This window comes from Erythrolamprus reginae, chromosome 5 (assembly GCF_031021105.1).
Source record: "Erythrolamprus reginae isolate rEryReg1 chromosome 5, rEryReg1.hap1, whole genome shotgun sequence".
NCBI lineage: Eukaryota > Metazoa > Chordata > Lepidosauria > Squamata > Dipsadidae > Erythrolamprus > Erythrolamprus reginae.
In genome coordinates this window covers 23,805,444-23,818,520 of record NC_091954.1, presented here as the reverse complement: position 1 = coordinate 23,818,520, position 13,077 = coordinate 23,805,444, and the positions used below count along the sequence as shown (strand labels likewise).

The following is a 13,077-nucleotide window of genomic DNA, read 5'->3' as shown; positions in this document are numbered from 1 at the left end:
GCACAGGTGTTTTAAAAGGTCTCCGCCGGCATGGGGGGCTTCCTACCACCTCCCGAACCCCCAACTCGGGTTTGGGGGGGTGCTAAGAAGCCCCCCATGCCGGCGGAGACCTTTTAAAACACCCGTGCAGCTTCCGAGCTGAGTCCTCAATCTTCGGCTCCTCGCTAGTGCTGCGGAAGTAAAAACACCATCTGCACATGCGCAGATGGTGTTTGTACTTCCGCAGCGCTACTTCGCGAAAACCCGCTCGTTGCGGGGGTTCCTGGAACGGAACCCTCGCAACGAGCGGGGGATCACTGTATTATATATATATGTATATAGATAGATAGATAGATAGATAGATAGATAGATGACAGATAGATAGATAAGATAGATAGATGACAGATAGATAGATAAGATAGATAGATGACAGATAGATAGATAAATAGAAATATAGATAATAAATAGATAGATGATAGATGGATGAAAGATAGATAATAAATGGATAGATGATAGATACTGTAGATAGATGATAGATATAGATGATAGATAGATAGATGATAAACAGACAGACAGACAGATATAACTAAAAATAAAATAAAATAAAATGAACCGGCCAGACCCCTTTTTCCCTATCGAACCCAGCCAAAAAGCAACTCTTCAGACGCTCCCCTCTGGCGTCTTGCGAGTGCGTAAATTATTTCTCGCTGAAGGGACCTTTTTTCCCTCCCCCCGCCAGAGGAAGTGCGGGAAGAGGGAGGCAAACGGGAGAGGCAATTCGAGCGTAGGAAAAGCGGAGAGGCATGGACGATGCAGGCGGCGGGTGAGGCGGGCGGTGGGAGGCAGCTTCTGGTCGGGGTGCCTGGAACAGAGTGAGTCAGCCAAGGCCATGGAGCCTGTCCTGCCGAGCGAGCTCCCCATTGTCCTGAGGACCCTCTTCGCCTCTCTTAGGCTCGAATCCCCAGGCGGCTACATCGTCCATGGCTGCTCCGCCTGGACAGCTTCTGCAGTGCAGCATCCGGCTGCTTCACCTTGAGGAGAGAAGAAACTCCGCGGAAAGTTTGTGCACTCTTGGGGAGCCGCTGCTCGCCTGCCTTGCTTGTCCCAAGGAGCCTCTCTGCCTCTCTTACACTTGAATCCTAGAATGGCTCAGTGGAGGGGTGTGTGTGTGTGTATGTGGGTAAAGCTCAGTGAGGGGGAATGCTAAGCAGCAGAATCGGCAACAGCAGCCGGGCTTCTCTGTCTCTCCCCCTTTGCCCAGTCTCCGGCCAGGGATTGCGGCGGCTTTCTTTTTGGCTGGGCGTGATGGGGAAAAAGGAGTCTGTCTGTCTGTCTGTCTATCTATCATCTGCAGCGAAGGGGCTCCTTCTCTGGTTTGCCTCCCTCTTCCCGCATGTCCTCTGGCGGGGGGAGGAAAAAAAAGGTCCCTTCAATGAGAAATAATTTGTGCGCTCGCAAGACGCCAGAGGGGAGTGTCTGAAGAGTCCCTGCCGGCAGTTATTGCCTTACAGGGAGACTCCCCAGGTTCAAATCCCGGTAAGGGTATGGCTAGCTGATGAGGGCAAAATAGCTTGAAATAGATTTATACTAGTCTCCCTTCCTTTTCATTATCAGCAAAAATGTTACACACACAAACACACACATTAAAATGTCATTGATGAGTTGCATCATCTCTCTGAAGATGAGTCACGTCACTTGTATATTTTATGGAGGTGAGGCGGCTGCTTCTATTTGGATACAAAGAGAAGGCTTCCATCACAGACGGACGTGGATGAAACCGTTCCTGATATAAACATCACCTCTTTAAGATTTGGAAATGTTGTTTCTACTGATGCAGTTGGAAAACAGCTTTTGCTTATTTTACAACCAGATCACGCTGTTGATTCATAGTTCGTCATCAGCTGCAGTTTCAGGGTTTTTTCCCCCAATGTACAATAGCTATGCCAGAAATCCTGCATTGTGTACGTCTCCAAATGGTTTGTTTCCTAGTTGGAAAACTTAGCATTTATCTCCATTAAATAATAATTATTTTCAACTCATTTTCTGTAGAACACTTTGGAGTACAGGTAATCAACTTTTAACAGCTCTTTTAGTGACTGTTTCAAAGTTACAACGGAACTGAGAAAAGTGACTTATGACCGTTTTTCACCCTTATGACTGTTGCAGCCTCTTCGTGGTCACGTGATCCAAATTTGGATGCTTGGCAATTGATTCATATTTATGACGGTTTCCATGTTCTAGGGTCATGTGACTTTCCGATGAACAAAGACAATTTGTATTTGTATTTGTATTTATTAGATTTGTACGCCGCCCCTCTCCAAAGACTCGGGGCGGCTAACAACAATATAAAAAGACAATGTAAACAAATCTAATATTAAAAATAATCTTAAAAACCCCAATTTAAATAACCACTCATACATACAAGCATATCATGTATAAATTCTATAAGCCTAGGGGGAAGAGAAATTTCAATTCCCCTAGGCCTGACAACAGAGGCATGGGGGAATTGAAAAGGCAATGGGAAAGCCAGATCTACTTAACAACTGTGTCACTAACTTAACAGTAACAACAATTCACTTAACAATGGTGGCAAAGAAAGGTTGTAAAATGGGGCAGAATTCATTTAACAAATGTCTCACTTAGCAACTCAGATTTTGAACTCAATTGTGGTCATAAGTCGAGGACTACAAGTCACTCTTCCATACCATTAATGATCCCAACTGGTTCTGGGTCATGTGGAAATACAGTATGCATTCCCTTATCCAAGTCATTAACAGAAACTTAAAAAGAGAAAGGACCAGCATAGACCCCTTTGACAGCTCTATTAACATCCTACTCCAGTTCGATAGGCTCTCCAAATCCTACACATTTCAGTATCAGGCCCTCCTGATTATGTTTTATCATTTCTCAACTAAATCATCTTGTCCCAACAGTGCATTCTCCAACTGAGACAGACCATGATCTTAGAAACTGAGCCTGTTGGTAGCATGCCCATGATTAGTCAACAATTGCCATGGCCTTTTTGGAACGAATCCCAGTGACCGATTAGGTCCCACAGAGTTGGCCTTCTCCGGGTCCCATCGACTAAGCAATATCGTTTGGCGGGTCCCAGGGGAAGAGCCTTCTCTGTGGCGGCCCCCGACCCTCTGGAACCAGCTCCCCCCTGAGATTAGAACTGCCCCCACCCTCCTTGCCTTTCGCAAACTCCTTAAAACCCACCTCTGCCATCAGGCATGGGGGAACTGAAATATCTTCCCCAGGCCTATACTGTTTATGTATGGTATGTTGTGTGCATGTTTTTTAAATTATGGGCTTTTAGCTTTCTAATTATTGAATTTGTATTATATATTGTTTTCTGTTGCTGTTGTAAGCCGCCCCGAGTCTGTGGAGAGGGACGGCATACAAATTAAATAAATAGATAGATAGATAGATAGTGTTCTGTCTGGCTGCCCCCAGACTTCAACACCAATTGGAAAAAGCAGCCAGACACGCTGGTAAAAGCAAAAGCACTTTATAGTTTGAAAAATAAACACAGAGAAAAACCTGTTCTTCCCAACAGGCAGGCTATGAGGCTTCACAGCAAAGTCCTGACGGCCAGACAATACAGAAGACTTCTTGCTGGCACACACACCACTGTAGAGAATAAGCCCCCACGCCTTTTTCCCCAAGGTTTCAGCCTTCAAGGCCACAAGCCAGAATCAGAGACGCCAAAGATCACAGCCAGGTCCCAGGACTCCCAAAGATAATACTCCACAATACAGGAAGGGTGGGTCTGCCTTTTCAGCCTTTCTTGAGAGAACCACACCCAAACCCAGCTGTTACCTATTTAGGACTGGAAGTACCTGGCTAATTGTCCCCTTCGTTGTGCTGCTCTTCTCTGCCTGTGATCGATGATGGCTTGAGCATTTTCATCTAAGGACTCCAGGCTGCTTGCTGGGGAGAGCTCCACCCCGGGGGATTCTGGCTGTTCTCCCTCTCCCTCGGCCTGATATTCCTCCTCCCCTTCTGCTTGGGCCTCCTCCTCCTCCTCCTGTTCCTCCTCCTCCCCCTCTGAGCAGGGAGCCGGCAGAGGTTCAGCCGTTCCCTGAGGAGCCTCAGACGGAATCACAACAGATAGATAGATGGATGGATGGATGGATGGATGGATGGATAGGCAGGCAGGCAGGCAGGCAGGCAGGCAGGCAGGCAGGCAGGCAGGCAGGCAGGCAGGCAGGCAGGCAGGCAGGCAGGCAGGCAGGCAAGCAAGCAAGCAAGCAAGCAAGCAAGCAAGCAAGCAAGCAAGCAAGCAAGCAAGCAAGCAAGCAAGCAAGCAAGCAAGCAAGCAAGCAAGCAAGCAAACAAACCCAGGTTCGAGGAGGGGAAGGAGACAGAACTGGGACCGGTGGAGAAGGATCGCGCATTCCTATGGGCAAAGAGGAGACCAAATGAGGGGGATGAGAAAGAAAGGGCAGGCAGCGGAGCAGGGGAGCTCCAGAAATAAGCAGCAACTTTCTCCCCTGCCCAATTTCCAAGTGCGGAGAATGGAGAGGAATCGGAGTCAGCACAGGGCGGCCCGACTACTCGGGAGGAGGACACCCTGCCCCTCTTCACAAGGCTCACCCGAGGGCTTCTGCCAGGAACAAGTGTTTGTTTTCGGATTACACTCCTCTGGTTTTGACGCAGACATTTTGCATTGCTTGGAGGACTGTTCTTGTCTTGTCCTAGGCCTTGAAACTGCCCTTGTCTTATGCATGGAATTTTGCCTTGTGGCCTGAACTGTGGTTTGGGGGACTGAGGGTGGAGCCTTACTGATCAGTGGAGAGTCATTTGTTTAACCACCCTCAAGAGAAATAAAGACCTCTCTGAAGGCTTGCCCTAACTGTGACCACCTGGGTTGAGTGCAGCACTTGCAGACTACTTCAGCTAACTGCTAGCTGTAGTTCAGCAGCTCAAATCTCACCACTGGTTCAAGGTTGATTCAACCTTCGGACCCAGATTTTTGGGGGCAATATGCTGATTCTGTAAACTGCTTAAAGAGGGCTGTAAAAGCACTATGAAGCAGTATAGAAGTCTAAAGCTATTGCTATTTATTTGTGGCTCACGGTTGAATGATGAGGTCCTGGGCGCATTCTGAGTTTATTTCCTTATGTTTCAATACTCAAACCTGGTGACATCATACCTACCTAGTTTTGGATAATGAAAATCCCTTTAAGAAAACAACCAAGCTCAGACAGCATAAAGGACACACACAAAGTCCCAATAATCAGTCATTTGACTGTTCATTTTTCCCTTCTTCTCTCTTTCAGGCTATGAGAATGTCATTGAGCTTTCTTCTGAAAACCTCTAAACTCAACATGTTGCAGTTACAATGACTGTCTAATTTGCCCCAATGTAGACCTTGTGAATCTTAGTACCTTTTACTTAAACTCATATTGGTATCAGTCAGCGATGGATTGCTCCCGATTCGACACAGTTTGGCGAACTGGTAGTGGTGGCAGAAGTGCCACGAGTACAAGAGTGAACCGGTAGCAACAGGATTTAGAACCCAGTACTGGTGTCAGTCCATTTCTTTATTCCCAAACAGTTGAAAGAAATACCAAAACCAACATCACGGCAAGAGCTAAAATAATTTATTTACTAAACAAGACTATTCAGGTGGACTGGTACAGCAAACAGGACAGTCAATGTCTCTTTTTAAGACTTGTTCTGACCATTTCCACACATAATTAACAGAGGAACAGCTGTCAAAATGCACTCTCAGCAACAACATAAATAGAGGAAATGGTTAATATTTTTCTGCCCTCCAAGTGAACCTTGTCCTATTATCACATTTCTCTTCAAAGCAATAGCTTAGGGCTTAAAACCGTGGCTTCTTACGCCACTCTCCAAGAGTTACACACAAGAAAAGCCCAACTGTTTGGTTAATTTTCATTATGGCAGCTCAATTGAAATCATCATCCCTTTTTCCCTCTGAAGGAAAAAAAATGTGTTTTTTCCTCTCCTCCACGAAAAGTGATTACATCACCTTAATTACAGACATCACACTATCGTCAAGCAGTGTGAAAGTGAACTAAAAAGAATATTCTAAAAAAGGTGTATAAACATACTTTATTGGATCTGGTGGGGGAAACTCCCCCCCAAACAATAGTTCTGGATTGTCGTCAGATTTGTTGGAAAACACAGAATGAAACCACTGAAAGTTTTAAAATGGTGCTACACTAATCCTGGATTTTACCTCATCAACAAATTGCTATATTTCAACCTAGAGACGGGGTGAAGCCCAAGAGCTGTTCAATGGGTTTGTATCTCCACTCATCTGCCTCCAGTTCTTCCACTAAGCCAGCGAGTTTTTCCATTCGAGCGACTTGCTGATCTGTATCAGAAAATTAAAAAATGGGTTTGCAATCAACTTTTGGTTAAGCCTTTTAATGGACTATAAGCCGCACAATCGCACATCATGTCTGAAAGCAGAAAAAAAACAACTTTATCACAGGAACATGAACTAGTTAGAATCCACACAATTTGTTTTCATTCTATGATTCACAAGACATTATCAACCCACAAGACAGGATAAAAATATTAAAAATAAACAAATTTTGTTCAGAGATCCTCACGTTTATTTTTCAGTTGCAAGAAAATGTATTATTTCTACTGCTCCAGTTCTAAATCCTACAAAAGCTCTTTTAGATCCGACTTTATTCTAGCTATCCTGCTGTTTCTCATAGAAACGGTTAACCAATGAAAATACTTCAGATAATCCCTACATAAATAGATGTTGGCAAATATCCTTCAAGCTATGAATAAGGCTAAAGTATCTGTTCTCTAGAACAACTGTATTTCACTTCCACATAGTGACATTATTCTGTCATCTGCTACACCTGGTACCTCACAAGGAAACTAAAACAAAGTTGTGGTATTACACTGAGATTGTTCCTGCCTTTATCTATCAGGTGCTTTTCATTTTGTCAAAATTCTCAAACTTGTCAAATATACTATACTAGTTCAAAAAAGCCATAAGTAAAACAAACAAAAAAAGGCATTGTTGGAGCAGTTGACAAGGAATGATGACAGAATAATTAAAGGGGTTGAGCAAAAGATATATTTTAAATCGTTGGTGGCATCCAGATAGTCAAGTTATGATCACAATTGAGCCCAACATTTATGTTGCTACATGAAATACTGCAGTGAGTTTTGCCCCATTTTATGACCTTCCTTGCCAGTTAAGTGGATCACTGAAGCTGTTAAACTAGGAACAGTTTCAGTTGTTAAGTGAATCTGTGTTTCCCACTGATTTTGCTTATCACAAAAGCTGATCAACATGACCCCAGGACACTGCAATAGTCATAAATATGAACCAATTGACAAGCATTCTAATTTTGATCATGTAACCATGCTACATATAATGCTTCCGTTGTAAGTGAGAAAAATGAGCGTTAGTCACTTTGAATGGTCACTAAATGAACAGTTGTAAGTCGAAGACTACTTATGTCCAATAGCAGTGGTGTCATAGTTCCTCATTGACTTAGACCAGCGTTTCCCAACCGGTGTGCCGCGGCACAGTGGTGTGCCGCGAGACAGTCAGGTGTGCCGCGGCGAGAGGCGGCGGAGGAGAGTGGGCGGATCGGGTGGGCAATGGGGCAGGGCGGAGAAGCCAGGGGCGCGTTTGGCCGGAGGCACCGTGGGGAGGCAGGGGCAGCCGCGGCTCCCTTTACTCCTACTGCCGCACCACCCTGCCCCTGCTCCCCACGGTGCCTCCGTCCAAACGCGCCCCTGGCTTCTCCGTCCTGCCCCATTGCCTGCCCGATCCGCCCACTCTTCTCCGCCACCGCCTCCTGCCTTGGGGCGAGGAATCCGAGAGTCCGGGACTGTGTGGCTTTGCGCCATGAAGAGAAAACGGCCGACTTTTCCCTGCTGCCGTTTTCTCTTCATGGCGCAAAGCCAGGGCCGCCGATAGACGGGTACTACAGGGAGCGCGCTACCGGGCCCAGGGCAAATTGGGGCCCGCAGTCAGCGGCTCCTTGCACTGAGCTCCCGCTCGCAGCTGTCCCCTGGCTCCTGCTCGATGCCACGGTTTTCGGCGCTGTCCTGCTGGGCCCCAAAGAAGGCAGGAAGGAGGAGAGCTCCATTCTACTCGCCTTTTTCCCGCCTTCCTTCTTTGGGGCACAGCAGGACAGCGCCGAAAACCGCGGCATCGAGCAGAAGCCGGGGGACAGCTGCGAGCGGGAGCCCCAGGAGGGAAGTACCGGCAGCGCCCCGCCCAGCTGAAGCTTCACTGGCGTCGGCGGCAAATGTCCTTTGTGGCCCGGTGGGAGGGGGGGGGCTGCAGCGGCCGCAGGCAGTCGCAGGGAGATGGCTGCGGCGAGAGGGAGCTCCAGGCGGCGGCGAGAGGGAGCGCTCTCTCTCTCTCTCAGCTGACTGCAAGCGGGAGCCCTGACATGGCGGTCAATTGAGAGAGAGAAAGAAAGAAAGAAAGAAAGAAAGAAAGAAAGAAAGAAAGAAAGAGAGAGAGACATATAAGAGAGGCAGAGAGAGAGAGAAAGAGAGACATAGCAAGAAAGAGAGACAGCAAGAGAGGCAGAGAAAGAGAGAGAGAAAGAGAGACATAGCAAGAGAGGCAGAGAGAGAGAAAAAGAGAGACATAGCAAGAGAGGCAGAGAGAGAGAAAAAGAAAGAGAGACATAGCAAGAGAAAAAGAGAGACTTAGCAAGAGAGGCAGAGAGAGAAAGAGAAAGAAAGAGAGACATAGCAAGAGAGAGAGAGAGAGAGAAAGAGAGACATAGCAAGAGAGAGAGAGAGAAAGAGGGACATAGCAAGAGAGGCAGAGAAAGAGAGACAGCAAGAGAGGCAGAGAAAGAGAGACATAGCAAGAGAGGCAGAGAGAGAGAAAAAGAAAGAGAGACATAGCAAGAGAAAAAGAGAGACTTAGCAAGAGAGGCAGAGAGAGAGAGAAAGAGAAAGAGAAAGAAAGAGAGACATATAAGAGAGGCAGAGAGAGAGAGAGAGACATAGCAAGAGAGGCAGAGAAAGAGAGAGAATAGGCGTTGATTGCTTACCTGAACGCCTCTTCTCGTACGGTGAGCGGGTACAGCAGTCACATGGGTTGCTCATGTCCAATCCGGTGGAACTGAGCCTAGTATTAAAAAAGCTTGCCGGATCCGCCCCTTCCCCAGAATTCGCGAATCCATAGACTAGGCTCAGTTGTGAAGCTCTGTAGTGTTCAACTCTCATTGTTAGAGGAAGAAAGATATAGAAAGGTAAAGAAGACACATACAAGGGCGGGAAGTGACTGCTGTACCCGCTCACCGTACGAGAAGAGGCGTTCAGGTAAGCAATCAACGCCTATTCTCCGTACTGAAGGAGCGGGTCCAGCAGTCACATGGGACATACCCAATAGATGGTCCCTAGGGTGGGATTAGCTTGCTATCGTGTGAGATAACGGATTGGAGTACCCTTCTGCCGAAGGCAGCGTCCGCTGAAGCGTAAGAATCGATCTTGTAGTGCCTGATGAAGGAATTTGGCGAGGCCCAAGTGGCTGCTTTGCAGACCTCCTCCAACGGGGCTTGAGTCGCCCAAGCGGCCGAGGTGGCTGCGCTCCTGGTGGAATGCGCTGTGATGTTCCTTGGAACTGAGAGGGAGGCCGACTCATAGGCCTTAGATATAGTCCCTCTGATCCAACGGCCTATTACTGTTGAAGACACTTTGGCCCCCATGACTCTGGGATGATAGGCTACAAAAAGTGCTTCTGACCTCCGAAAGGGTCCTGTGCGTTGGATATAGATTCTCAGCGCTCTGGTGAGATCCAGGGTGTGCCATCTAATTGCCAAGGGATGGTCTCGTTGGAGGCAGAAGGAAGGTAGGACAATATCCTGAGATCTGTGGAACATGGAACTGACCTTGGGTAAGAAGGTGGGGTCCAGTCGCAAGACTACCTTGTCCTGATGGAATTGGCAAAGGTCCTGCCTGATTGAGAGGGCAGCCAGCTCCGAAATGCGTCGGGCAGAGGTAATAGCCACCAGGAATGCTACCTTAAAGGATAGGTACCTGAGGGACGCCGATTTTAGGGGTTCGTATGGTGCCTGCGTGAGGGAATGGAGAACCCGTGGCAAATCCCAGGATGGGTACCTGTGGACCTTGGAAGGTCTGAGATTGGCTATGCCCTTGAGGAATTCCTGAACTTCAGGGAAGGATCGGAGAGGCTGTCTGCGGGGACCTCCTAGGACAGATGAAATGGCTGCCAGATGACGCCGGAGGGTGCTGGTGGAAAGTCCTTTATGGAAGCCTTGCATAAGGAAGGAAATTATTCTGTGTATGGGGATGCACAGAGGGGAGAGACCTTCCTGTAGACACCACTGGTGAAACTTGGACCACGTGTGGTCGTAGATTCGATTGGTCGAACCCCTTCTGGCCTTTAAAATGACCTCCACTGAATCGGGGTCATGACCACGCAGTTCTAAATCTCTCCTGATAACAGCCAGGCGGTGAGGTGGAACCACTCCGGGTCTGGATGGAAAGAGGCCCCCTGCCGCAGCATATCCCCCGAAACGGGGAGTCGCCAGGGGTCCTGGACGGACAGCTGTTGGAGATCCGCGAACCAGGGCCGGCGGGGCCAGTGAGGGGCGATTAGGATTACTCGGGCCCTCTCGGTGAGGACCTTGTGAATCACGTCCGGGAGGATTGGAATTGGAGGAAATGCGTAGAGTAGGCCTGGAGGCCATGGACTCCGGAGGGCATTGATTGCTTCCGCTCCCGGGGATGGAAATCTGGAATAGAAGCGAGGGAGTTGGGCGTTCGCATTGGTCGCGAAGAGATCCAGGATTGGTAGGCCGAATCTGAGGGTGATTTGATGGAACAGGTCTTGATGGAGGTTCCACTCTCCTGGGTCTATCGTTGCCCGGGATAGCCAATCCGCCTGGACGTTGAGACTCCCCGAGATGTGATCGGCTAGGAGCGACTGGAGATGTTTTTCCGCCCAAAGGCCCAACTTGAGGGCCTCCCTCATGAGAGCCTTGGATCTCGTGCCCCCCTGTCTGCAAATATGGCTTTTCGTGGCAATGTTGTCGGTGAGAATGAGAACGTGCCGGTTGGGAATGCGAGGAGAGAAATGCTTCAGAGCCAGGGAAACGGCTCTTAACTCTAGCCAATTGATTGGCCTGGAAGCTTCCTCCGGGGACCACGTGCCCTGGGCTATCATCCCCTGGGCGTGGGCGCCCCATCCCGATAGACTGGCATCTGTGGTGATGACAAATTGATCCGGGCACCTGAACGGGGATCCTCTGTCCATGGCCGGAGACTTCCACCACTTGAAGGATCTGCGAACACTCAGTGGGATGACAATGCGTCGATTTGAGTTGCTGTGCCCTGATCTCTGAAAAGGTAACAGGAGCCACTGGAGTTCCCTAGCATGAAGGCGAGCCCAGGGGATGATGCCTATGCATGACACCATCTTCCCCAAAAGGGAAGATAGAGTGACTATGGAGACTGAAGAATTAGATAAAATGCTAGAAATTAACTCCACTATACTGAGTTTTCTCTCGGGAGAGAGAAAAACCTGGGAGGATTCTGAATCAATAATGGATCCCAGGTGAGAAATGGATGTGGAAGGTTGGAGGTGGCTTTTATCAAAGTTGATGGAAAATCCATGGTCCTGAAGGACTGACATGGTGACAGAAAGGTCTGTTTTCACTTTCTCCAGGGAGTACCCATGAATCAAAATATCATCAAGATAACATAAAATGTGGATGGGAAACGCCCTGATATAGGCCGCCAGGGACCCCAAGAGCTTTGTAAAGACCCGAGGGGCCGAGGAAAGGCCAAAAGGCATCGCCCTATACTGGAAATGCCTGCCTTGAAAGGAAAAACGTAAAAATTTTCTGTGGCATTTGGCTATAGGAATGTGAAGGTAGGCCTCAGTGAGGTCTAAGGAGACCATGAAATCTCCCGAGTGAATGGCGGCCAAAATAGAAGACAAGGAGTGCATCTTAAACTTCCTATATTTGATGAATAAATTTAGTTTCTTTAAATCCAAAATAGCTCTCCAACCTCCGGAGGACTTTGGAACCATAAATAGGATGGAGTAAAAACCTAGGCCCTTCTGACCGGAAGGGACCGGTTGAATGGCTCTGATGGACAATAGATGAGAAATGGCCTCCTCCATACGGTTACAATCTGAGGATGACCTGGGAGAAGGGCAGGAAATAAAACGTTTAGGGGGAGGAGAAATAAATTCTAAAAGAAGGCCTGTTTGAACAGTGTCAATGACCCAAGGGTCCTTGGAGGTGAGACGCCAATTAGAGGCGAAATGAGCTAGGCGACCCCCTATGGGAATAGAGGTAAGATTACCATCTAGGTTTTTTTGAAGCCCTGTTAGAGGAAGCTCCCCTTTGGAAGCGAAACCCTCTACCCCTGGAGTTCCTACCTTGGGAACGAAAGCGGGGGGAATACTGACCTGGAGATCTCTGGTAGGAAGCCGCTTGATCTTGCTGGCGCCCTGGGCGACGAAAGGACTGCGTTTTGGTAGCCTTTTTAGTGGTTGGACCCAAAACTTTCTTCTTGTCCGTGGTTTCCGTGAGGAGTGGATCCAGAAGATCACCGAAGAGAAGGTCGCGCTTTAAGGGACCCTGGGATAACTGCCACTTTTGGCGAACTCCCGCTTGCCAAGGGCGAATCCATAGGAGTCTTCTTGCCGTAGTAGAAGCTGCAATAGACTTAGCAGAAAATCTAGTAGATTGCAAGGTGGCATCAGCCACGTACTGGGCAGCTGCAAAGACCTTGTTGAAGTCTTGTTGACCTCTCAAGTCATCGGGAGGAATATGCTGTTGAAGTTGGCGAAGCCACAACAGCATGGTTCTGGAGAAAAAGGAAGCCGCTGCAGAGCTTTTAGTAGCCCAGGAATCAGCGGTGAATCCTCTTTTGAGCATTTGCTCAATGCGCTTGTCCTCTGGGCGGAGGACTTCCTCCGCCTCGCCTGGCACAGCCGCTGCCGAGTGAAGAATCTTGACAGGTTCATCCGGTTTGGGAAAGGATAGAAGCTCTTCATAGGAAGAGGAAAGTTTGTACAACTTTCTGTCCTTGGTGGAGGGATTAAGGCCAGAGGCTGGAAATTCCCACTGTTTGAGTAAA

General features: G+C 48.2%; 1 protein-coding gene across 3 annotated transcripts in view; it reads right to left on the bottom strand.

Moving 5' to 3' along the window:
* Window positions 1-5,573: 5,573 nt before the first annotated feature.
* ANAPC16 (anaphase promoting complex subunit 16) overlaps window positions 5,574-13,077 on the bottom strand; it is a 38,431-nt gene continuing 30,927 nt past the window's right edge. For all 3 annotated transcript variants that reach the window (XM_070752234.1, XM_070752235.1, XM_070752236.1), the window contains exon 4: window positions 5,574-6,331. In XM_070752234.1, the coding sequence (XP_070608335.1) occupies window positions 6,216-6,331 (116 nt within the window). In that variant the 3' untranslated portion in view covers window positions 5,574-6,215. The remainder of the gene's footprint in view (window positions 6,332-13,077) is intronic.